Source organism: Plecotus auritus (genome assembly GCF_963455305.1).
Source record: "Plecotus auritus genome assembly, chromosome: 10".
NCBI classification, from domain to species: Eukaryota; Metazoa; Chordata; class Mammalia; order Chiroptera; family Vespertilionidae; genus Plecotus; species Plecotus auritus.
The window spans coordinates 31,241,893-31,266,426 of NC_137785.1; the positions used below are offsets into that span (position 1 = coordinate 31,241,893).

General features: G+C 55.4%; 2 protein-coding genes across 19 annotated transcripts; one reads left to right on the forward strand and one right to left on the reverse strand.

The window, feature by feature from the left end:
* Positions 1 to 78: 78 nt before the first annotated feature.
* KMT2B (lysine methyltransferase 2B) lies at positions 79 to 19,408 on the forward strand (the record flags this gene model as incomplete). The annotated part of the gene is made up of 37 exons (XM_080645922.1): positions 79 to 435; positions 1,490 to 1,562; positions 1,806 to 3,778; positions 3,966 to 4,079; positions 4,173 to 4,323; positions 4,598 to 4,877; positions 5,040 to 5,095; positions 5,341 to 5,619; positions 5,929 to 6,023; positions 6,294 to 6,392; positions 6,534 to 6,647; positions 6,785 to 6,931; positions 7,032 to 7,127; positions 7,545 to 7,662; positions 8,177 to 8,290; positions 8,455 to 8,639; positions 8,715 to 8,804; positions 8,898 to 9,002; positions 9,133 to 9,206; positions 9,764 to 9,879; positions 9,969 to 10,060; positions 10,140 to 10,277; positions 10,970 to 11,128; positions 11,354 to 11,474; positions 11,551 to 11,629; positions 11,728 to 11,888; positions 12,981 to 13,208; positions 13,291 to 14,581; positions 14,675 to 14,752; positions 14,830 to 14,933; positions 17,320 to 17,457; positions 17,540 to 17,614; positions 17,717 to 17,894; positions 18,191 to 18,298; positions 18,416 to 18,499; positions 18,616 to 18,745; positions 18,837 to 19,408. 37 exons carry the CDS (start codon positions 79 to 81, stop codon positions 19,110 to 19,112), a joined length of 8,076 nt encoding a protein of 2,691 aa, XP_080502048.1. The 3' UTR covers positions 19,113 to 19,408.
* On the reverse strand, positions 19,337 to 24,461 carry IGFLR1 (IGF like family receptor 1). 18 transcript variants are annotated; one of them, XM_080645950.1, is made up of 8 exons: positions 24,355 to 24,414; positions 24,118 to 24,181; positions 23,611 to 23,802; positions 22,140 to 22,485; positions 21,470 to 21,682; positions 20,849 to 21,021; positions 20,280 to 20,556; positions 19,337 to 20,168 (listed from the first exon to the last, which is right to left on the reverse strand). In XM_080645950.1, the coding sequence occupies exons 5-8, from the start codon at positions 21,624 to 21,626 to the stop codon at positions 19,843 to 19,845; spliced, it is 933 nt and encodes a 310-aa protein (XP_080502076.1). In that variant the 5' UTR covers positions 21,627 to 21,682; positions 22,140 to 22,485; positions 23,611 to 23,802; positions 24,118 to 24,181; positions 24,355 to 24,414; the 3' UTR covers positions 19,337 to 19,842. The 18 variants fall into 18 exon arrangements, with proteins under 18 accessions (XP_080502076.1, XP_080502077.1, XP_080502075.1 ...); XM_080645951.1 differs by having other exon boundaries at positions 24,294 to 24,370; XM_080645949.1 differs by having other exon boundaries at positions 19,392 to 20,168; positions 22,140 to 22,470; positions 24,355 to 24,461.
* Between the last annotated feature and the right edge of the window lie 73 nt (positions 24,462 to 24,534).

Genomic DNA, 24,534 nt, shown 5'->3' on the forward strand with positions numbered 1-24,534 from the left:
CCGCCCCGCCCTCCCCTCCCCCCGCCTGCGCTCGGCCGCCCCTCCCCCGGCCTCCCCGGCCCCTCTCACGGTGCCAAGATGGCGGCGGCGGCGGGCGGCGGCAGTTGCCCGGGGCCTGGCTCCGCGCGGGGCCGCTTCCCAGGTCGGCCGCGGGGCTCCGGCGGGGGAGGGGGCCGCGGCGGACGGGGCAGCGGGGCCGAGAGAGTGCGGGTAGCTCTGCGGCGCGGCGGCGGCGCGGCGGGGCCGGGCGCAGCCGAGCCCGGGGAGGACACGGCCCTGCTCCGTTTGCTGGGGCTCCGCCGGGGCCTGCGCCGGCTCCGCCGCCTGTGGGCCGGCCCGCGCGTTCAGCGGGGCCGGGGCCGGGGCCGGGGCTGGGGTCCGAGCCGGGACTGCATGCCGGAGGAGGAAAGCAGTGACGGGGAATCCGACGATGAGGTGAGGCAGTCGGAGGCGTCCCCAGCGCCGGGCGGGGCGGAGGCCGGGGCTTCCAGAGGTCCGGGCAGCCCTGAGGAGTGACGTGGGAAAGTGGGGTCCTCGGGGCCCCTGCGGGGAGAAAGAACCCTGGAAATAGGCACGGGAGGAGGTCGGCTGCACGGAGCTGTCGGCGAAAGGGGCCTTTCCAAGTGCATAGAGAAGCCGAGCTGCAGCTGGGCACCGGCCCCTGGCGGGTCTCCCTGAAGTGCCCTGGGCTGGTCCTTCTTGGTAGTCGGCAAAGCTAGGGCAGCCGAGGTTTGGGCAAGGGGACCGCGGCGAGCGCAGGCCCGCCCAGGGGTGGTTGACAGCAGCAGCTTGGCTTTAGTGGACCCAGGCTGGGGCTTTCTGGGCGCTCACCTGCAGCTGCCCCGCCCAGCCCCTAACCTCTGACACAACCCTGGTTTTCCTAGTGCCCCATTTTCTGACCCAAAGTGGAGAGAGGCTCGAATGGTGGAGGGCTTCCTCTTAGGGGCACAGGTTGAAGAGAAATGGAATGAAAGCCGAGACTGGGCACTCTAGCAGGTCTGAGTTCAGCTCACGATGTACCTACCCTCAGCCTCTCAGAAAAGGCAGGAAGGTGTGGGGATCCAAATGTGATAAACCATTTGATATACACACACACCACACTTGGGTGGTCCTGTTCCCATCTTCGTTCCGGAAGAAACTAGGGCCCCAGAGGGTGTACACAGAGGCCCCACTTTTTTCTGTGTTGGAGTCTAAGGGAATCAGGGTCGTGCCTGCTGCCTGGCCTGAGAGGACCCTGTTTTGTTTTCTTCTGTGCTGGTATGGTCTGGCATAGGAGGTGGAGGTTCAAAATACCCTGTGTCTTCCTGCCTAAGGAGAGACCCTGTTTTCTACTGCCCTCACCTTCTAGTCTTTTTAGTTCTTTTGTAAGTAGGCAGGGGTCCGTTAAGGGGGAAGCTGGGCATATTCCTCAATACCTGAGTCTCAGGTGGAACCAGGGCTTTGGCACTGACTGCTGTTTCTCCCCTCCACCCCTGGTCCCCTAAATCAGGAATTTCAGGGTTTTCATTCAGATGACGATGTGGCCCCCAGTTCCCTGCGCTCTGCGCTCCGGTCACAACGAGGTGAGTGATGGGGAAACTGTACTTCTATAGTTTTAAAGAAATGTTACTCCTCACTCTGTGTCAGCTTTTCCCTGTTCAACTAGAGTCTTCATCAGTTACCAAATGTGTTCTGTGTTCAAAGCCCAAGCTAGGCTGGGTTGTGGGGGAAACAGACAAATAAGACTAGTTCTGGCCTTCCTGCAGCGCCTTCCTTAGTCCAAAGGGCTAGCTTGACCCATCTCCCCACACCTATTCTCCTTTTAGGTCGAGCCCCTCGAGGTCGCGGCCACAAGCATAAGACGATCCCCCTTCTGCCTCCTCGCCTAGCAGATGTGACTCCTACTCCCCCAAAGACTCCTGCCCGGAAACGGGGTGAGGAGGGTACAGAACGGATGGTGCAAGCACTGACTGAACTTCTCCGGCGGGCCCAGGCACCCCCAGCCCCCCGGAGCCGGGCATGTGAGCCCTCCACCCCCCGTCGATCTCGGGGGCGGCCCCCAGGACGGCCAGCAGGCCCGTGCAGGAAGAAGCAACAAGCAGTAATGGTGGCAGAAGCAGCTGTGACAATCCCCAAATCTGAGCCCCCACCTCCTATGGTTCCAGTAAAACATCGCACTGGGAGCTGGAAGTGCAAGGAGGGGCCTGGCCCAGGACCTGGGACCCCCAAGTGTGGAGGACAGTCTGGGCGAGGAGGCCGTGGAGGCAGGGGCCGAGGCCGAGGTGGACTCCCCCTCGTGATCAAGTTTGTTTCAAAGGCCAAAAGAGTGAAGATGGGACGATTGTCCTTGGGACTTGAATCAGGTCAGGGTCAGGATCAACATGAGGAAAGCTGGCAGGATGCTCCCCAAGGAAGAGTTGAATCTGGACAGGGAGAGGGCCCTTGCTGGAGCAAGCAGCAGAAGTTGGAGGAGAAGGGAGAGGAGGAGAAAGATAAGGAAGAAGGGGAAGAAAAGGAAGAGAGAGCTTTAACTGAGGAAGAGATGATGTTAGCTGAGGAAAAGGAAGAGGCAAAGCTGCCCTCACCACCCTTGACTCCTCCAGCCCCTCCACCTCCCCCACCTCTTCCATCTCCCTCAACATCTCCTCCATCCCCACTTTGCCCTTCACCACCCTCTGTAACCCCACCATCCCCTCCACCACCTTCTGCCCCAGAGGAGCAGGAAGAATCCCCTCCCGTAGTCCTAGCTACATGCTCCAGGAAGAGGGGCCGGCCTCCCCTGACTCCCAGCCAACGGGCAGAGCGGGAAGCTGCTCGGGCAGGGCCAGAGGGCACCTCTCCTACCACTCCAACCCCTAGCACCATCACAGGAAGCCCTCTGGAAGACAGCCCCACTGTGGCCCCCAAAAGCACCACCTTCCTGAAGAATATCCGGCAGTTTATTATGCCTGTGGTGAGTGCCCGGTCCTCCCGTGTCATCAAGACACCTCGGCGATTTATGGATGAAGATCCCCCCAAGCCCTCAAAGGTGGAAGTCTCACCTCTGCGGCCTCCTGTTGCTATCTCCCCACTCGCCCCCCAGGAACCAGCGCCAGCCCCCTCTCCACCATGTGCCCCAACTCCCCTGTCTATCCCAGTCCCACTCCCTGAAAAGAGACGGTCCATCCTAAGGGAACCCACATTTCGCTGGACCTCACTGACCCGGGAACTGCCCCCTCCTCCCCCGGCTCCTCCGCCAGCCCCACCCCCACCTCCTGCACCTGTCAATCCATCCCGGAGGCCCCTGCTCCTTCGGGCCCCTCAGTTTACCCCAAGTGAAGCCCACTTGAAGATCTACGAATCGGTGCTTACTACTGCTCCACTTGGGGCCCCTGAAGCCCCTGAGCCAGAGCCACCTCCTGTTGATGAATCTCCAGCTGAGCCTGAGCCACGGGCAGTGGGCCGCACAAACCATCTCAGCCTGCCTCGATTTGCCCCTGTGGTCACCACCCCTGTTAAGGTCGAGGTGCCCCCATCTGGGAGTCCACCTCTGAGCAATGGGCAGCAGCCTCAGGCTCAGGTACAGCAGTCCCTACAGGCCTTGCAAACTCAGCTGCTGCCCCAGGCGCTACCACCACTGCAGCCACAGTTACAACTGCAGCCACCACCACTGGAAAAGGCCCGGATTGCAGGCCTTGGTTCCTTGCCACTGTCTGGTGTAGAGGAGAAAATGTTCAGCCTTCTCAAGAGAGCCAAGGTGCAGCTATTCAAGATTGACCAGCAGCAGCAACAGCAGCAGAAGGTGGCATCTTTGATGCCGGTAAGCATGGTGCTTTGGCCAGGCCCCTGCCCCCAGTCATCCAGCCTCAATTCCCTGCAATCCCTTAGCATCCGGTCTCCAACATTTCAGGGAACCTTCTGAGCCTGTCCCACAATTTCCTATATTCCTTTTTTGGCACTGTTTTTGCTCCCTTTCCAGCCTCTAACCCTGCTTATTTCCTCACCAGCCAAGCCCTGGAGGGCAGATGGAGGAGGTCGTGGGGACTGTCAAGCAAATCTCAGATAGAGGTCCTATCAGGTCTGAAGATGAATCGATGGAAACTAAGAGAGAGAGACCATCGGTATGGAGTGGGTGGAGGGCCTTGTGAAGGAGGGTGGTTGCAGGAGTGCAAGTAGCAACTGCCCACATGTATTCCTGGTATCTCCTCTCCCAGGGCCCTGAGTCCCCTGTGCAAGGCCCCCGCATCAAACACGTCTGCCGTCATGCTGCTGTGGCCCTGGGTCAGTCCCGGGCCATGGTGCCTGAAGACGTCCCTCGCCTCAGTGCTCTCCCTCTCCGCGATCGGCAGGACCTTGCCACAGAGGGTAGGGATGGGTGTCTTGTGGGGAAATTTGACAACCTTGTCAAGTCGGAGCAAGTGAATGCACCAAGAGCCTAGGAGAGTGGAATTGAGTTGGGTGCTTAAGGCTACGTGGCAAGGGGGTTGGAGCACATGCTAGGTCTTAGACAAAGCGGGTTTGGGGACGAGGGACCTGAGCACTGCAAAAGTAGCCTGAGGGCCAGTTGAATGAGGTTTAAGGGAGATGAAGTAGAAGGCCTGGTGGCTTTGTAGCTCCATCCCCTCCTCCACTTTTCTAGATACATCATCAGCATCTGAGACTGAGAGTGTCCCATCACGGTCACAGCAGGGAAAGGTGGATTCAGCAGGGCCGGGGGGAGACTCAGAGCCTGCAGGGTCAGGAGGACCCTTGGCTCATACACCCCAGCGCTCACTGCCCTCCCATCATGGCAAGAAGATGCGGATGGCACGGTGTGGACACTGTCGGGGCTGCCTGCGTGTGCAGGACTGTGGCTCCTGTGTCAACTGCCTGGACAAGCCCAAGTTTGGTGGCCCTAACACCAAGAAGCAGTGCTGTGTGTGAGTAGCTGGGATTCAGCCTCCATTCCCACCCATGGTTGTCTATCACCAAGGCCCTCTGCCCCACCAAAGCAGTGGGATTGGCATCCTTGTGGAGAGCTTCCTCTCTTCCCCCCAGACCACCAGTCCCCTACCCTGGTGACGTGCTGCTCCCCTCCCCAGATACCGGAAGTGCGACAAGATAGAGGCTCGGAAGATGGAGCGGCTGGCTAAGAAAGGTAATGAGTTTTGAGGAGCATTTCTTTACACAACCTTATTTAAACTTGTATGGAGGAAACCATGTTTTATTTGCTCTTCTCCCCTTATCTTTGCAGTCCACCACCTTTGTCTTTTTTTCCATCATGTGCTTTTGTATCTCTCCTGTACTTGTTCTCTTCTGTCCCACTTGTTTTTGGCTTTTCTCATCCAAATGTCCCATGTCCCTGGCTGAAGTCAGATCCTACTAAGTCCCCTGTTCCCACAGGCCGGACGATAGTGAAGACGCTGTTGCCCTGGGATTCCGATGAATCTCCTGAGGCCTCCCCTGGTCCTCCAGGCCCACGCCGGGGGGCGGGAGCTGGGGGGCCCCGGGAGGAGGTGGTGGCCCCGCCAGGGCCCGAGGAGCAGGACTCCCTCCTACTGCAGCGCAAGTCAGCCAGGCGCTGCGTCAAACAGCGACCCTCCTATGATATCTTCGAGGACTCGGATGACTCAGAGCCTGGGGCTCCCCCTGTTCCCCGGCGTCGGACTCCCCGAGAGAATGGTGCGAATTGTTTGTTGCTTCCGCTATCGGTCAATCCTATGTCTTTTTTGTGGAAGTGATGGGGCTCTGACCCCAGGGTTTTATCTGTGTGATAGGGGAGCTGAGTGCAGAGAAGGAGGTAGTCTTAGGTGGATGGGGAACTAGCATGTTAGGTGTTTAGTAGCTTATTGAGCAAGGCTTAAGGATCATCCTAACAGACCTTGGTTGTATAAAGAAGGCCCTGGGGATCCAGGTGACATTTTGGGGTTGTAAAGAGGGACAGTGTGGCAGGCAAGAGAGGGAACCTCACTGCTCATGTGTCCTGCCTAGAGCTACCAGTGCCAGAACCTGAGGAGCAGAGCCGGCCCCGCAAACCCACCCTGCAGCCTGTGTTGCAGCTCAAGGCCCGAAGGCGCCTAGACAAGGTTAGCACAGCCCCACCCCAAGAACCCTGAGCCTCGTGGAAGGCATGGCTCCTTCCAGGAGCTTCCTGGCAAGTCAGGGTGGCGGGCTCACCTTAGTGCTGTGGTGTGTCCACACCGGAAAACAGGCCCTGATGGATGAGACAGCCTGTCCTGGAAAGCAGAGGATCTGGGCAAAAGACCGGGTCTGGAAGGCTGGGCGAGAGGGCAGCAAGGAGAGAAGCTTCTCAAGATGGGGTGGGCCGCCTTCTGACCATCACCATCCCTCCCTAGGATGCTTTGGCCCCTGGTCCCTTTCCTTCTTTTCCCAATGGCTGGACTGGAAAACAGAAGTCCCCTGACGGTGTGCACCGGGTCCGTGTGGATTTTAAGGTATGGCTTTGAGGGGAGGATGGCAAGAACTGTGGTTGGAAGAAAGTTATTGATTGTGTCTGAGAAGCCTGTGCTTTAAGATGGATAGATCTGACTTATGTTCCTGACTGCTCTCTGATCCTGTGTCCTCTCTTCCCTCAGGAGGATTGTGACCTGGAGAACGTGTGGCTGATGGGAGGACTGAGTGTGCTTACCTCCGTGCCAGGAGGGCCACCTATGGTGTGCTTGCTGTGTGCCAGCAAAGGCCTGCATGAGGTTGGTTCCTCGCCTTTTTTCACAACCCCTCAAGTCTCCATTAGCCCTTATTGTCTGATTTCTTGGGCTCTCTCAACAGGGTCGCATGCCCTGGCCTCACTGTGCTCATCGTTCACTGTTCACTCTCCCACCCCCAGTTGGTGTTCTGCCAAGTCTGCTGTGACCCTTTCCACCCATTCTGCCTGGAGGAAGCTGAGCGGCCCCTGCCCCAACATCATGACACCTGGTGCTGCCGCCGCTGCAAGTTTTGCCACGTTTGTGGGCGCAAAGGCCGGGGATCCAAGGTTTAGGCACTGGAGCCATGGGGGGATGGAGGAATGGAGGAGAGGGGTATCCCTATGCCAGTAGGTCCTGCCATTGTTGTCTTTCTCCAACATCCAACAGCACCTCCTAGAGTGTGAGCGCTGCCGCCATGCTTACCACCCAGCCTGCCTGGGGCCCAGCTACCCAACCCGGGCCACACGCAAAAGGCGCCACTGGGTGAGAGAGGAGGCCCACACCCCTTGCTTTGGAGTTCTTATTAATGCACACCCTCCCCCACCCCACTGCTGCAGGCCAGGACTCTTGAGGAAGGGAAGGTTGGAGGTTCTTTTGAGAGTTTGAGAAACATAACATTTCTTCGGGAATTTCACATAGACAAGAAATTAGATGTACTATTTTTCAGGGGTTCATGGATTCCACAATCCCAGGCTCAATCTCCTGCTCTAGCCTAACCTCCACTCCTTCCAGTTTCTCCCTCACCAGTCTCCCTGCTTCATTTCTCTCCTAGTCTCCTTCTCTTACCCTTCCTTCCTTATCTATCTCCTGCCTACCATCCACTTCTCTTTGCTCATCCTTCCCTGGCATTGCTCTAGCCAGGTATCTGGCTCTGCCCCTAATATTGCCCTGCTTCTCCAGATCTGCTCAGCCTGTGTGCGCTGTAAAAGCTGTGGGGCAACTCCAGGCAAGAACTGGGACGTCGAGTGGTCTGGAGATTACAGCCTCTGCCCCAGGTGCACCCAGCTCTATGAGAAAGGTGGGGACTTGGCAGGGGCCGTGGGCCCTGGGTCTTGGGGGTCCACTGGGGAGTGGGCCAGGCTCCTGCATAGGCAGTTAGAACAGGTGCTCCTTTCTAGTTGCTTTCCACCCTCTTTTCGCCATGGACTCTTTCCTTCTGTTTAGGGTACTCTTCAATAGAGGCTCTTCCAGTACATAGAACAGGGACATAGCCTCTCTGAGGTCAATGGAAGTGGAGGGCCTGGGAACCTACCCTCATGGTGGTCCTGAGATGCTTCCTGGAACCTCGAGTTTCCACTGAGTACTTTGAAAACCTGCACATTCCTTACTTATTCAGGCATCATGTTTAGCAGGCGCTATTCCTTGTGAAGCATTGGGGCTACAGGGTTAGAAGAGAGGTTTTATCCTCAGCCAGCTTTTTGGGAGTGGTAGGGACCCAAGATGGAGCATAATGGAGGCAGCCCACGTAGTATAGGGATGATGCTCCCACCCCCAAGGCAGAAACTGACTTGCCCTCTTCCCTCTTCCTTTAGGAAACTACTGCCCAATCTGTACACGCTGCTATGAAGACAACGACTACGAGAGCAAGATGATGCAGTGTGCACAGTGTGACCACTGGGTGCATGCCAAGTGTGAGGGGCTCTCAGGTGAGTTAGGGGTGTACCAGGGGTGTGACCTCAACCCTGTGGGGATCCCTGTCCTATTTCCCACCACATGCCCTCAGCAGAGAGGTGGGCTAAATGTCTTTAGTGAACTAGGAGCTGCTAAGAGCCCCAAAACATTTTCTCCTTTCTCACCCTGGCTGTTCTAGATGAAGACTATGAGATCCTTTCGGGGCTGCCAGACTCAGTGTTGTACACCTGTGGACCATGTGCTGGGGCCACGCACCCCCGCTGGCGAGAGGCCCTGAGTGGGGCCTTGCAGGGTGGCTTGCGACAGGTGCTCCAGGGCCTATTGAGCTCCAAAGTGGCAGTCCCACTGCTGCTGTGCACCCAGGTCTGGAGGGCTCAGGTGGCAGGACTGGGTGGGGCCTGGCCTAGCACCAGCTCTGCTGACTTCCCCTCTTTGCAGTGTGGGCAAGATGGAAAGCAGCTGCACCCTGGGCCCTGCAATCTGCAAGCTGTGAGTCAGCGCTTTGAGGAAGGCCACTACAAGTCTGTGGTGAGTGGGACACTGAGAGGAACCAAGTGGATGCCAGGAGGAGAGAGGGCTGGGGTTGGGCAGGGTCTTGGATCCTGACAAGCCCCCTTACAGCACAGCTTCATGGAGGATGTGGTGAGCATCCTGATGGGGCACCCGGAAGAAGGAGAGCCCTCAGAGCATCGGGCTGGAGGCCAGATGAAGGGGCTCCTATTGAAGGTGAGCTCTTGGGGGATGTTTATAGGGTGGCTTCAGTGGTAGTGGGGAGAGAGTGGATCCTTCACACATCCTTTACCTGCCAACTCTCCTGGGGAAGCCAGTTCTTCTCATCCTGTTACCCACTCCCCAGCTGCTAGAGTCTACGTTCGGCTGGTTCGACGCCCACGACCCCAAGTACTGGCGACGAAGTACCCGGCTGCCGAAGTGAGCAAGGCTGGGTGGCATGAGGGGAATCAGGGAGTGAGTGCAAAGGCCAAGGGCACCTGAGGGGATAAGGAGCAGAGTTCGGGTCTGGAGGATGGTAGGACTAGAATGACAGTCCCTAGTGGTTGTAGACTAGCAAAGATTCAGACTATGGAGTTGACTCTCAGTTTCTACTCTGTGCAAGGCACTATTGGGGACAGTAGTGGGTGAACTGTGTTTGGGGGGTTGGGCAGGCACTGATGACCTAGACAGTCCAGGATCCTGATGAGGAAGCCCAAGGGAGGTGCCTACTGGAGCCTAGGGCCTAAGACTTCCTAGAAGTGATGACGTCTGAGCTGAGATGTGAAGGAAGGGTATTCCAGGCATGAGGAACAACAAGCATTTCATGTGCCAAAGGTGGCATGAGAGGGCCTAGCTTGTTTGGTAGACTGAGAGAAATGCTACATGGAGAGAGGACAAAGGGTGTCATGCATGGCATGTTTAGGCTGAGATTTTGGGTGGGTCTAGTCCAGCCATCCTTGTTAGACATGTCAGATGCTGACCCAGCCTATCCACAGTGGAGTCCTTCCCAATGCTGTGTTGCCCCCATCCTTGGACCATGTCTACGCTCAGTGGAGGCAGCAGGAACCAGAGATGCCAGAATCAGGGCAACCTCCAGGGGACCCCTCAGCAGGTACTGGGAAGTGGGAGCTGGAAACTAGAGCCCCTGAGTTGGTGATCTGGGTCCTGATTCTTAGACCTCCCTTCCCACACTCCTTCCAGGTTTTCAGGGCAAGGATCCAGTTGCCTTTTCGCACCTGGAGGACCCTCGTCAGTGTGCACTCTGCCTCAAGTATGGTGATGCGGATTCTAAGGTGAGGGCTGCTGCGTGAAGCCCCAGGTTGTGGGGTCTGGTCCCTGGGGCCTCTCCTCACATCACTCCTCTGCCCTCAGGAGGCGGGGCGGCTCCTGTACATCGGGCAGAATGAGTGGACACACGTTAACTGTGCCATTTGGTCAGCTGAAGTATTTGAGGAAAATGATGGTTCCCTCAAGAATGTGCACGCTGCTGTGGCTCGAGGGAGGCAGATGGTGAGGGCACGGGCCTGGAGAGGTGGGCAGCCTTCGGGGTCTTGGGGGTGCCTCCTTCAGTGGAGACAGCTCTTGTTCCACAGTCTACCACAGTATGTCCTTTCACTGCTGGTCCTACATACCTTTTTTGGTTGTCACAGGACTCTGGTGCAGGAGACATAGTGGCTTTTTCCCCCCTTTTTGAGCCCTCTGACCTGGGAGACCTTCCTTTGATCCTGTCCTGGATGCTTTCCATACAGTTTGGCACTTACCTCTTACAACATCCCTGTGAAGTGAGGTGTTGCCTGGGTTAGAATCTCCCTCACTAGTGTGGGACCTGTAGAATTCTCAAGCTCACTGTCAAAAAGTGAGATGATAGAGGTACCTACTACAGGGGGCAGGTTGAGGATTAAGTGAAATAGTACAGGTTCTACATTAGAATCATGAGAAAGATGGTAAGTGCCAGCATTACCAAGTATTAGCTGTTGTTATTTTTCTTTCCACTGTAACAATGTGCTTCAAAAAAGTCTGAAGTAGCTTGATATGAACTTGACCCTGGATGCCACTAGGTGAGAGGTTATGTTTGGCGAGTGCCCTTTGTGAAGTGCTAGGCTAGACAGAGCCCAAGCAAAATCTCAAGGACCGTGATGCTGAGTGTTAGGCCCTGGCCCAGGTCACTGGCTTCTCCCCTCAGCAGCCCCTTCCACCTGCAGCGCTGTGAGCTCTGCCTAAAGCCTGGAGCAACGGTGGGCTGCTGCCTTTCCTCCTGCCTCAGCAACTTTCACTTCATGTGTGCCCGGGCCAGCTACTGCATCTTCCAGGATGACAAGAAAGTTTTCTGTCAGAAACACACAGATCTGCTAGATGGCAAGGTGGGCCATTACTGTGGGGGAGATAGCTCCCCACTGCTCTTTCCCCCTTCCACTTAGGGATCCCCATAGCCTCTCAGGCTTGGCCCTGCTGCCTCAGTGTGTCCTTGTTCTCCTTGAGCTCTTAAGCCAAGCCACCTGCCCACAAGTCCCTACCTACAGAGCCTTTCCTTCCATCCCTCTCACACCCTACCAATCCAGCAATCCCATTTGCCACCCACTTCCCAGGAGATCGTAACCCCCGATGGGTTTGATGTTCTTCGCCGAGTCTATGTAGACTTTGAGGGCATCAACTTCAAGCGAAAGTTCTTAACAGGGCTCGAGCCTGATGCCATCAATGTGCTCATTGGTAAGCTGCTTGCTCTCTACCGTGTTCTTCCTGACCCTGCCTGGGCCCACCCTCCTGAACTCTCCTCTGCCCTTAGGCTCCATTCGAATTGACTCCTTGGGTACTCTGTCTGATCTCTCGGACTGCGAGGGACGGCTCTTCCCCATTGGCTACCAGTGAGCAGCCCAGGGGAATTGGTGGGGTTCGGGACTCCAGGACTAGATCTCATTTCCCAAGTTGTCCTGATTGTATGTCCCACATGCCCACCCAACAGATGCTCCCGTCTGTACTGGAGCACAGTGGATGCTCGGCGGCGCTGCTGGTATCGGTGCCGAATACTTGAGTATCGGCCATGGGGGCCAAGGGAAGAGCCAGTTCATCTGGAGGCAGCGGAGGAGAACCAGACCATTGTGCACAGCCCCACCCCTTCCATTGGTATGGCCTTGGAACTACTACATTTTCTTTCCTGAATGCCACCCTCTCAATTCTTACTTTCCTCTTCCCTAAAGAAACTCCAGGATGCTTGCATTTTCTCTCATTGTAATGGTAGTAACATAACTTAATGGCTATGCATCATGTGACAGAGCTATTTTAAACATTTCACAGATTTCACAGAAAGTGAGGGGACAGCACTATGTTACCTGCTTTAGGGTTGGGGGAGGTGGTAACAACTAGTGTATAAATGTAAGGAGCCTTTAGGGCCACCTGACTCAGGGCTCCATGCTTATGTAACGCTCCCCACAGCTCTGAGGAAGGCACAGCTCCATTGTACTGCAGCTCGAAAGGGTAGTCGTTCCCCACAGTGACAGTGGTGGAGCCAGGATTCTAACCTGATCTGCTTAGTTCCCAATCTGGCACCTTCACAGCCACGTTGGCACTGAGGGATGTAGCTGAGGACTGGATGGCACAGAGCAAAGAATGGGCTTGGAGATTGGTAAAGGGAGAGGCCATTGGGGGCTGAATGGGAGGAGAAAGATTGGGATTGTGTTTGCAGGTAAGGAGTTTGTTCCAGGGTAGAGTCTGACATGAAATGGAGAGGGGAGGAGGGTGCAGCTGTCTTGGATGGAAATAGGGAATGTTGGGAGGAGGTGGCAGAGATCAGCTGGCACAGGTTGGGTGGAGCAAGTAATGGGGATCCAAAAGCGCCAGGATGGGGCGGATGTGTTTGATGTGGCAGGGATGCACAGAGCAGGTAAGAAAGTGGTAGGACTGGCCTGGCTGGAGAGAGGGCATTGTCCCTCAGGGCATATAGGGCCTGAATCAAAGCAGTAGGTAGCCAGGAAGTGGGGAGATGGCAAAGGATGGCTGAGGAAGGGTCACAAAGTGACCCCAGGTGTGTGTGGAGGTTTTGCAGAAGCCATGCAGGGGTTTGGGGCCTGGCTGATGACTGGGACCAGTGCCCATTGTGACCGGGTCTGGGGCAAGGGCGGAGAAGATGCATTTGGCTTAAAAGAAGGGAGGATATGTGAAAAAAGGCTTTGATAAAGAGCCCCTGCCACCCCTGATGTCATTTTATTGCCTCTTTAGAGCCCCCAGATCATGTCAACTCCCCACCAAATACAGATGTCCTTATCCCTGGAGCTCCTGAGCACCACTCACCTATTCAGAACCTGGACCCCACTCTGCGGCCAGATCTAAGCAGCGCCCCTCCTCCAGCTCCCCGCTCTTTTTCGGGGGCTCGAATCAAAGTGCCCAACTACTCACCATCCCGGAGGCCCTTGGGGGGTGTCTCCTTTGGACCCCTGCCCTCCCCTGGTGAGTACTTGGGAGTATTCAGGGGAGGGAAGGGGCAGGTGAGGCAGGAGCACCTGGCTGACAATGACCCTTCCCCCCACAGGAAGTCCATCTTCTCTGGCCCACCACATCCCTACAGTGGGAGACCTGGACTTTCCAGCTCCCCCCAGACGCTCCCGTCGTCCCAGCCCCCTGGCCCCCAGGCTACCACTGTCACGGCGGGCCTCCCCACCTCTCAGAACCTCTCCTCAGCTCAGGGTGCCCCCTCCTACCTCATCCCTTAGAGCCTGTACACCTACCTCAGGGGAGCTGGCTCCCCCTGGCCCGGCCACATCCCCACTTCCCCCTGAAGACCTGGGCCCAGACTTTGAGGACATGGAGGTGGTGTCAGGACTGAGTGCTGCTGACCTGGACTTTGCTGCCAGCCTGCTGGGGACCGAGCCCTTTCAGGAAGAGATTGTGGCTGCAGGGGCAGTGGGGAGCAGCCATGGGGGCCCAGGAGACAGCTCAGAGGAGGAGGCCAGCCCTATCCCCCATTACATCCACTTCCCTGTGACTGTTGTGTCTGGCCCTCCCTTGCCCCCTGGCACTCTCTCCGGAGCCCCTCGCATCGAACAGCTGGACGGAGTGGATGATGGCACAGACAGCGAGGCTGAGGCAGTCCAGCAGCCTCGGGGCCATGAGACTCCTTCAGGGCCAGGAGCAGGCCGGGCTGGGGTTATTGGGGCTGCAGGGGACAGGGTCCGACCTCCTGAAGACTTGCCGTCAGAAATTGTGGATTTCGTGTTGAAGAACTTAGGGGGACCTGGGGAGGGGGTTACTGGGCCCAGAGAGGAGCCACTCCCCCCAGCACCTCCACTGGCTAATGGTAGCCAACCCCCCCAGGGCCTGCCCCCTAGCCCCGCTGACACCACTCGGACGTTTGCCTGGCTCCCTGGGGCTCCAGGGGTTCGAGTATTGAGCCTGGGCCCTGCCCCAGAGCCTCCCAAACCTGCCACATCCAAAATCATCCTTGTCAACAAGTTGGGGCAAGTGTTTGTGAAGATGGCTGGGGAGGGTGAACCTATCTCCCCTGCAGTGAAGCAGCTGCCTCTTCCCCCTCCCATTCCCCCCACAGCCCCCACTTCCTGGACTCTGCCCTCAGGACCTCTGCTGGGTGTGTTGCCAGTGGTGGGGGTGGTCCGCCCTACCCCCCCTCCACCCCCCCCTCCACTGACACTGGTGTTGAGCAGTCGGCCCTCCAGCCCGCCCCGCCAGGCCATCCGTGTCAAAAGGGTGTCCACCTTCTCTGGCCGTTCCCCACCAGCACCTCCCCCGAGCAAAACTCCCCGGATGGAGGAAGATGGAGAGGCCTTGGAGGACTCCCCACAGGGTCCAGGGCTTAGTGGCAGCGGGTGAGTGAGTATACTGAAGCTGTGGAGGCGGGCTAGGGAGTTGGGCATGAGAAGGCAGCTCAGGCTTCTTGTGGTCCCCCCACTCCCTACCAGGTTTAGTCGAGTGAGGATGAAAACGCCTACCGTGCGTGGAGTTCTCAATCTGGATGATCCTGGCGAGGAAAGTCTGAGGTGAGTGGCCAGTCCCTTTTCCCTGGAAGCTCTGGGATCTCTGTCCCTTTCCTCTTCTGACAGGTCTCTCCTCACAGGCCCCTCCAGGACCAGTCCCCTCTGCTGCCACTTGCAGAAGGTGGTCCTCCCCAGGCTTCCGATGGTCTCCCTGACCTTGAATCCCAGTGGCACCACTACTCAGGTAGGACCAACCTTTTCTTCTCACTGCCTTCTTCCCTGTACTTGCTCAGCTAAATGACAGGTACAGTGGAGAATCAGTACTCTTCAAAAAAACATGTGGGAACACATTGTACCCCCACCTGGGTACAGGCCTGAGGCGGGGCATTGCAATTATAGAGATGCCCTCGAGGAGCTTATGGCCTGTGACAGAAACAGACAGATAGGAAGTTTCAGCTTGATGTGAAAGGGTCTCTGAAAGTGCCTTGCCCAGCATGCCCAAGAGCCCAAGGGAAGGCTTCAGCGCCTAGTCTGCTAGAGTCAGAGAGTTAGTTACCTGGTAAAACCAAAGATGAAGTTCTGTGGATTATCCAGAGAAGATGGATCCCACCTAGGACCCAGAGAAGGGGCAGGAACAGTAGGAAGAAGATCAGAGGAGAGTGGAGTCCCAGAGGCCAGGTAGGGAGTAGTCAGCAGTCCCAACTGCCACAGAGGACCCTAGGGTTGCAGGGTCAAGGATTGGTATGTACTGTGTGGGCCAGAGTCCAGAATCAAAGACGGGGGTTAATGAGGAAGTCAAAACAACACCCAGATGCTTTACCAAAAAGCTCAGCTAAGAGTCTGGGAGGAAGAGGTGGGCCAACAGCTTATAGGGGTTTGGTGTGAGGGCTGAGACAGCAAAGCCAAGGATGAAGGCAAAGGAGGTGAGAGGAGGCATGGTGGTCAGGTAGAATAGGAGACCCCTGAGATGGAAGAAAGGTGAGGTCAGGTGTATCTGCAGAGACATTAGTATACAGGATGAGGGCACTTGGAATCATTTGGCTGATAATCTCAGTGAAGCCAGAGGAGAAGTACTCTGTAAGTCAAGGAGGGCAGAGAGAGCTGTGGGAACCATAAAAGCTGGTAATTAGCAGCCCGAGGTTTGGAATTTCTAGTGGCCCCAGTCCAGTTCTGCTATGTGGATTTTGTCATTGTGTAGAACACAGCTGCTGAGCATGGAAGTGGAGTGAGGTAGACTGAAACTGTTTAACTGAAAGACTGCTTATGGGGTCAGAGAAGGCACGAGGATATGGCAGTGACCATGACAAGACAGTCCCAACTGCCCTTAGGGAGCATATCACATTTTGGTAGAGGAAGCAGACATGTACATTATTAGTGCACTGCAGCTTAGAATGAGCACTGTGAGAAAGAAGGCAATGAGAGAGTTGTGTTCAAAGAATAGAGTGGAGTGAGGATGGGAGAGGGCTAAGAAACGGTAGAAGAAGTTGTCAGAGGTGGACCCAGGGGCACTGAGGCCTAGAGATGATGTGAGTCACACAACAGCAAGGTTTAGAGTCTTGCATAGCGCTGGGAGGTCATGTGGTCATGTTGGCCCAGAGAAGTGATACAGAGAAAAGAGCAACCATGTGGGTTCTGCCTCTCTTAAAGTGTGCTCACTCAAACTCGTTACCCCCACTCCAACCAAATACAGTGGTCAGTCCTCAGTGCACATCCTGCTTCAACCAGGAACATTCAGTGTGCTGATCCCTCCCTCTGTGAAGCACTCTCTTTCCTGGCTTCCAGAACCCCATCTCTCCCCTTACCTCCAGTTGTGCCTCCTCATTGCCCCAGCCTGTCAACTTTGGCATGTCCAGGGTGCTCTCATCTAATTTCATGGCCCTAAATCCCATTTCTAATTCTGATAGTCCCCAAGTTGCTAGCCACTCCTTGTACCTGCTTGCCATCTCCACCAGCAGGTTGCCAGGAAAGTTTTTCTAAGAGAAATCTCAGACTCAACATGTTCCAAACTGAGCTCTCAACCTTTGCCCAAAACGTGTTTCTCCTCCAGCCTCACTGTCCTTCCAGTTGCTCAGGCTCCAAACCTCAGAGTTTTCCTTGACACCCCTCCCCCCACACACACACCTTTTTCTCTTACATCTACATCTCCTATGTCAGTAAGTCCTGTCTGCTCTGTTTTTAAAATCTTTAGCCCATGAGAAATCCATTAAATAGCTCATAATGTACATGTATTTGATTCTGCATGGTCCTATAAAATAATACGTGTAATATTTATAGCAATATGCTGTATATAAAAATATACTTGTGCAAAATATAATTCTCCAGTATTTTTAATTTTATGTGAGACAAAAGAATGAGGGGTGGGTGTTTATGATAGATTGGGTTTGAGTAAGCCACAGTATATCCTGCAGAGCCAAAACACTCCAAGCTTCCGTGGAACTGCTCCTGTAGCCAGGAAGTCCTGCAGAAAAGGAACCACAGACCCTTTAGAAAAAATGTTTGGTCTGTAGGGTTCACTAGGCATTTAGATCCAGAGTCTGTGCTTGTGCCCAGGGAGTGAGGGAGGGCAGTGGGAAGGTTTTGACTCCAGGAGGGGTGATCCTTACCTACTCTGACCTGCTACCTGGGACCAGGTGAGGCTTCAAGCTCTGAGGAAGAGCCTCCATTTCCAGAGGATAAAGAAAACCAGGCCCCAAAACGGGCTGGTCCACATCTGCGCTTCGAGATCAGCAGTGAGGATGGGTTCAGCGTGGAGGCAGAGAGCTTGGAGGGTGAGTTAGGGTGAATGGTGACAGGGAGGGAGAATGTACCATAGAATACCATCCTGACTCTGCTGTGGCCCTGCCCTCTCAGGGGCGTGGAGAACTCTGATTGAGAAGGTGCAAGAGGCCCGAGGGCATGCCCGGCTAAGACATCTCTCCTTTAGTGGTAAGTGAGGATCCACAGGGACGCTGGGGGCTGGGATCACGTCCTGAGAGCAAGATGGGTCACTGACATGACTTGTGCATCCTCACCTTTGACTTCCCTCAGGAATGAGTGGAGCAAGGCTCCTTGGCATCCATCATGATGCTGTCATCTTCCTGGCAGAGCAGCTGCCTGGGGCCCAGCACTGCCAGCACTATAAGTTCCGCTACCACCAGCAGGGAGAAGGCCAGGAGGAGCCACCGCTGAATCCTCATGGGGCAGCCCGTGCTGAGGTCTATCTTCGGTGAGAGGTCTGGGGTGTGATGGCTGGGTCAGGGTAACCCTATGGGCAGTCTTGAGGGTGGGAATTAAGTCTTTACAGATTGGAAACTGCGGCCTGGGAGAAGACACTAGGCTATTCCAGGAATTATTTCTAGGGGTCATATCAGAATGAACCTCACTCATTCCCCTTTTGCTTTGTCTTCAATAGTAGTTGTATTACTCTTACTCTGCCAGCAGCAGGTCCAGGCCAGGAATAGGAGGGTAGCATCTCTAAGGAATGGCTCTGTACCTCCCTCCATTTTTCTCTTCTATCTACAGGAAATGCACCTTTGACATGTTCAACTTCCTGGCCTCCCAGCACAGGGTGCTCCCTGAAGGAGCCACCTGTGATGAGGAAGAGGATGAGGTACAGCTCAGGTCAACCAGGTATAGAGGGCAGGCCAGGGTGCTGGGGTGGTCTGGAAGGGTCCTACAGAGGGTGACCAGGGGCAAAAGAGATCATTTCTGGGTACTAGCCTGTGTGATACTATTGTTCCCCACCAGACGTGCCACCAGCCTGGAGCTGCCCATGGCCATGCGCTTTCGCCACCTCAAAAAGACATCCAAAGAGGCTGTAGGTGTCTACAGGTTAGTGGGGTTGGGGGGAGGATGCCCCTTGGGTGGATGACAGGTGCCCTGGTGTGGGGCTGCCCTGGTTTTATCCCCCTGCCCCCTGAGCTCCCCTTGCCCATCCTACCCTGCAGATCTGCCATCCATGGGCGGGGCCTGTTCTGTAAGCGCAACATCGATGCTGGCGAGATGGTCATTGAGTACTCTGGTATTGTCATTCGCTCTGTGCTGACTGACAAGCGGGAGAAGTTCTACGATGGGAAGGTGGGCTCTGCCAGGTCATGGGAATGAGGTGGGAGAAGCAGGGTCTACCATGGGAACAGAGCATCTAACTGCCCCTACCTTGTCCCTGTAGGGTATTGGGTGCTACATGTTCCGCATGGATGACTTTGACGTGGTGGATGCCACAATGCATGGCAATGCCGCCCGCTTCATCAACCACTCCTGTGAGCCCAACTGCTTCTCTCGAGTCATCCACGTGGAGGGCCAGAAGCACATCGTCATCTTTGCCCTGCGCCGCATCCTGCGTGGTGAGGAGCTCACCTATGACTACAAGTTCCCCATTGAGGATGCCAGCAACAAGCTGCCCTGCAACTGTGGCGCCAAGCGCTGCCGTCGGTTCCTTAACTGAAGCTGTGGTTGCCCATACCTCCCGCTGCCATCTTCCCCCTGGTCTGGGGGCTCCCTAGTCCCCCCAGAGCATCTCACCCCCACCCTCATGTCCAGGGTGAATGTGGGCATGCAGGTGGCAAGGGCCCTGCCCCTACCCCTCCAGCCCACTCAGCAATTGCCCCCTTCTTGCCCTGGGGGCCCAGGATGTAGATATTGTACAAAGGTTTCTAAATCCCTTCTTTTCTATGCACTTTTTTATTTAAGAGGTGGGATCCCAGGTGGGAACCTCCCCAATAAAGTCTGTCAATGTTTGGAGAGGTGGTCTTACAGTTTGTATAGTGCTGGAGGCATGTGGAAGCTCCCATTTCTCCGTGCCCCACACCTTTTATGAACCAAGGAAGCCCATCAGCCTCATCAGGCAGGTGAGAGGCCATTGTTCAGAATTAGTAGTAAATTGGGTCTGTCAAGGCTTCAGAGCAACAAATGTCTTACATATTGTAAGTTAGAACCCAGCTGGATGCCTGTGGATCTCTCTTGGGTAGCAGGTTGCCCAGAAGCTCTGAGACCAGCTCTCCCACATCTGGTCTTCTGTGATAGGATGGGCCCTTTTCTGGGTGGGGGATGAGAATGTTTGCTGGGTCTTGGCCCAATTAAGACTATTTCAAGAGGACTCCTAATGAGTCCAGGAGACAGCAGGCACTTAATTTCAAGGGAAACTTTATTGAGTACTAGGCCTGGCGAGCCCCAGATCAGGCAAGTTTGGACAGCACCTGCAGAGCATCTGCCCGCCCTAGCTGGGCCAGATATGTGCCAAGCTGGCCCAGAGAAGCGGAGGGCTCCCTTGCCACCACCATCTCAATCAGGGCACGTAGAGGCGAGTGACTGGGTCGCAGTGAGTAGGCAAAGGTGGACCAGGAAGCAGGCAGTCCATATTTTGCAGCCAGGTGTCGAGTGGTACCACAGGCCAAAGTCCCACCTGGCCCAGGCTCAGGGTCCAGCAGCACAATCAGCTCCTCCAGCACCTCCAACTCATCCAGAAGGCGAGATAGGGGCTGTGATGCCAGATTGGGCAGCTCTAGAAAACAGAGGGATGAGGGGGAGGAAGGTTGGGCTTCAAGTCCATATTCCCCTCAGCATGTCGGACTAACCCCCCACCAGGGGTGGGAGCAGAGAAACCCATGATCACCTGACTCCGATGCCACCAGAGAGCCTCGAGAGGTGTTGGAGCCAGAATAGGGGTGGTAGGGACTGTGCCTTTGCAGGGCAAACAGGAGGATGGCTGCTGAGGTCACGAGCAGAACCAGCACCAGGGGCAGGGCAAAAGTCAGCAGGGCCTGCCAAGGGACGGTGTGTTCAGATGTTCGAGAGGGGCTGGAAATGGCTGGTGAGCTGGTCTCCTGGGAGCTTAGGACGCTGGGTGTTACAGGCTTCAGGGGACAGGGCTCCTTGGGAGGGGCAGGCTTCTGAGAATAGGAGTAGAGCTGGAGGTAAACCCCGCTCCTGCCCCCTCAGCCCAAATCTTTCATCCTTATAAGCCACATCCCCGCCGGATCCAGACTCCCTGTACTTTAACTGTAGCTGGTCACCCCCAGATACAATGTCCCCACCCCTATCCTCTTCAGTGGGGCTAGGTACACCACCACATTTGATCCAGACCCCGCCCACCCAATCCCAACCCCAAACCATGCCCTCTACATCCCACCCCACTTCTGGCAAGCTACACCTTTGCCCATGCAGTCTAAGCCAGACCAGCACCTCTCCACAGCGCTGCCGGCTTCTCTCGGGAGTGGGGGCCCTGGTTCTGCTGCCACAGAAGCCACATAGCTCTGCGAAGTCCGGATTGCACTGCCCAGGAGGACACTTTTTGAAGGGATGCATTACGTGATCACCAAAGTCATTGAGCCCGCAGTTTTCTGAAAACTCATAGTCTAGTGGGAGACAGGGTCTCGTAAGTGGCTTCCAAGCCCCACCTCTAAAAGGTCCTTTCCCTTTTGTCCTATCCTAGCAGGCCCCGCCCCTTGGACTTTATCTGCCCATCAGCAGACATGCTTACCCCTCCATTCTCCCTTCCCCACACTAGCCCTGCTAGTCTCAAAAGGCTCCTTACCCTTCATGCCCCTCCTGCTTCCACACCAAGCTCTGCCTATGCTGGGATTGATCTGCAGAGCTCACCCCTTTCTCACTGCCTGGATCCTGCTTCTAACCTTTCTCACAGGCTTAGCCCCATACCTGCCTTATCTGATTAAGGCCCACTGCCCCTACCTAGAAGCAAGCCCCCAAACCTTGTTCCTTCACGGGATCTCCATCACCCCCTCAGTCAGCCCAAACATATATGCATAGGTATATATAGGTATAAGCCCAGTCTCTGCTCCTCACCGGGGCACCGGGGAGGCCCAAAGCGCTGTAGGCAGCTGCCACAGCACAGGTTGTCGGGGTTCCAGTACTCAAGGCGGCTGCAGTGTTGGGAGGTTTCATGCGGCACTGCCTGGGCCAGGAACAGCACAGCAGACAAGAGGAGGTGCTGGGGCCTCATCCCAGCGGCGCGTGCAGCCTGGGGGCCCGAGTGCAGGACTTCCGGCCACAGAGCCTCTGCCAATTTCCCAGGAAACCAGGGAGAAGAAGGAAACAGTGGATGTGGGGGCATAGAACAGAAATCTACCTACACCCAGCTCCCAGTCCTCAGTCCAGCTCCTGACCCATTATCAGAAGCCACAGGCCTCAAGATTGCTAGAGCAAGGGCTCTGAAGCCAGACCGTGTGGATTCATATCCCATATCTGCCATGTGCCATCTGTATAGTAGGCTAATACCACCTGTCTCATAGGGGTATTGTGGAGATTTAAAACTTTACTAGAGTCAACTATAATTGAAAAATAAAAAGTGAGTGTTAAAAAAACAACCCTTATTAGAAGTAAAGCTTTTAGGGCAGCACCTGGTATATGGTAAGCTTAAGTATTAGGTATTGCTGACTCCCATTTCAGGGAATCAAGGATGGATGACCCAGCCCTCATCTACTGAAGAATCCCACTCAACTCCAAGTGACCTTACCTTAGATCCTAATCCCAATCTCCTCTGGGTTGGGAATCCTCCAATCTGCCACAACTAGGCGTCTTCCCTTTGAAAAGGCTCAGATGGATGTGGTGGTTTCCAGCACGAAGGCCCTCCACCAGTCCCACTTGGGGGTTTCTAGGGCGTTGAGCCCCGAGTCCAATAATTTTCCACCTGTTTGAAGTTCTTCAGCTGCAGTTGTGGCTAGAGCCCAACCTACTTCCCCTTTTCATCGGATGTGGGGGTGGAAGGAAACTGCAGCCCGCAGCTAGACTCGACTCAAGTTCAAAACACAGAACTTTATTCCGGGAGGAGTGGCAGACCCTAGAGGCTAGGGAAAATTGACCTGGGGAGTTAAGGGAGCTTTGAGGAGGGGTCCTGGCCAGGAACATCTCTACCTGCTAGGGGTGAAGGGCAAGAGGGTCAGGATCTCAGAAGTGGCCCTGCTGGTGGTCTGGGGAATGTCATCAGCTTCTTTCTTTGGGACAGTGGCAGGTATGGGACCTTGGGGGTAACCTGGGGACAGGAGTGGGGAGAAGGGTTAGAGGCATGAGGCAGAGCAGGTGATGAAGTAACTAGAGTTCCTGAGGGTGGTCTAGGATAGGTGCTCAGGAGCTGATCTCAGGATTAGAGATCCAAGCTGGTCTTGGGTTTGGGATTCAGGATGGTTTGGGGGTTGGGACTTAGGTGCTGGTCTTGGAATGGGCTCAGTACTAGTCCTAGGATACCAAAGGCTTGAGATATTGTTATTGAGACATAGGATCAGGTTCATCTCAAGTTATAGGAGCTTTAGAGTATGAAAAGTCTTGGCAGGCTGGTCCTGAGATATCTGAGCCTGGGTTTCCACCAATAGGGCTGCTGCCAGAAGTTCCGGGAGGCGGGTCATAGGTGTATGAAGTTGCAAAAGCTACCAAGAGTACATTCTCTGGGTTGAGGATGGATGGAAGAGGACACTATCATTGACAGCCCTACCAACACACACACGAGTCTGGAACTCCAGGTGCCCATCCCACCCTCTTACTGCCATACCCCATCTCATACTGACAACAGCATGACTCCTGGAAGTCGGTGACAGGAGACAGATCAGCATGCAGAGCCTGCCCACTGAACCAGCGGTTACTGAGTTCAGCTACTGCCTGCTCAGCATCCTCTTCATGCCGGAAATAGGTCAGGTTTGGTAGTCAAACTCAGAAACCTTCAGGGGATTTGTAAGCAGCTTTGGGGCTGGACTGGATTTAGTGATGGACCTCAAACTATGAGGTTTAAAGTGGTGACCTTTAGGCACTGAAATGCCTCCAACTCTGGTCTCTAATGGGGGGAAAGCAAGCACATTGGCACAGACATTGCCCATGAGGTGGTCCCCCAAGTTGTCACACACATTCATCTCTTCAGTCTCCCTGTACTGCTCCTGCAGTTCCATGATCACCTCCTGCGGAGACCCACAACTCAACCCATCTCTGCCAGTGCTCACCTCAAATAAGTTATCATAGTGTTCTTGCACCTCTACGTCGCCCACGTGACTTGGAGGGGGTAGGGTGGAATCAGCAGGTGGACTGCAGAGGACAGTCCGTCCTGCCCCCAAGAAATGATCCCTCCAGTGCGATCCGTCTGCGGTTTGGGCGGTGTTCTGTGGATTCCGGTACAGGTTGAGCAGCACCATTGTCTGAATAGATTTAAGAGGGGCAGGGCCTGAGCAGAGAAAGCAGGGTTATGTGCAAAGGTGTTGGGAAGAAGCCTAAGCATCTTGAGTGCATCAGCGATGCATGTCCCTAAGGAAACCAGCAGAGGGGGGACCTAGATGTGAGAGACAACCGAGGTGTGTACGTTGAGGAAGAAACTTGCAGAGGTCCGACAAGAAAAAAGCCGGGCGGTAGGGTGGGCCTAAGAAATCCGGAAAAGGCGGGACCTCAGGATGATGGACAACGGAAGGGGAATAGCTGGGAGGCGTTAACCCTCCAGGCTCCGTGCCAAGTCTCACCATCCTGAAAGTTTGTTTGTTGTGAAGCCGGGAGCACTGGTCCCCATGCTGGCAGGCCCCGATCCTAAAGTAAAAGGAGCAGTTAACCCTGGAAGAGGTGCAACGACAGAGGTGAACCGAGGGCCGAAGACCCTAGAAATACCCCACGCCGCCCAGCAACCCCGATAGGCTATTGCCTGCGCCCGTTTCCACTTGTCCTTCTCAGTCCCGAATATCGAAAAATTCAGCCATTTTTACCCGAACTCTCCAACTCGATCGGCTCGAAGTCATTTCCGTTGCTTCAGAACATTGGGAAGTGTAGTTCTTCGCTACTTCCTCTTGCTTAGCAAGCGCTCACAAACTCCCTAATGCGCTTGCGTGTTGGCGCCCTCTCCACAGAATCACCGACGGAAATTCCCTGAGAGCGCATGCGTGCAG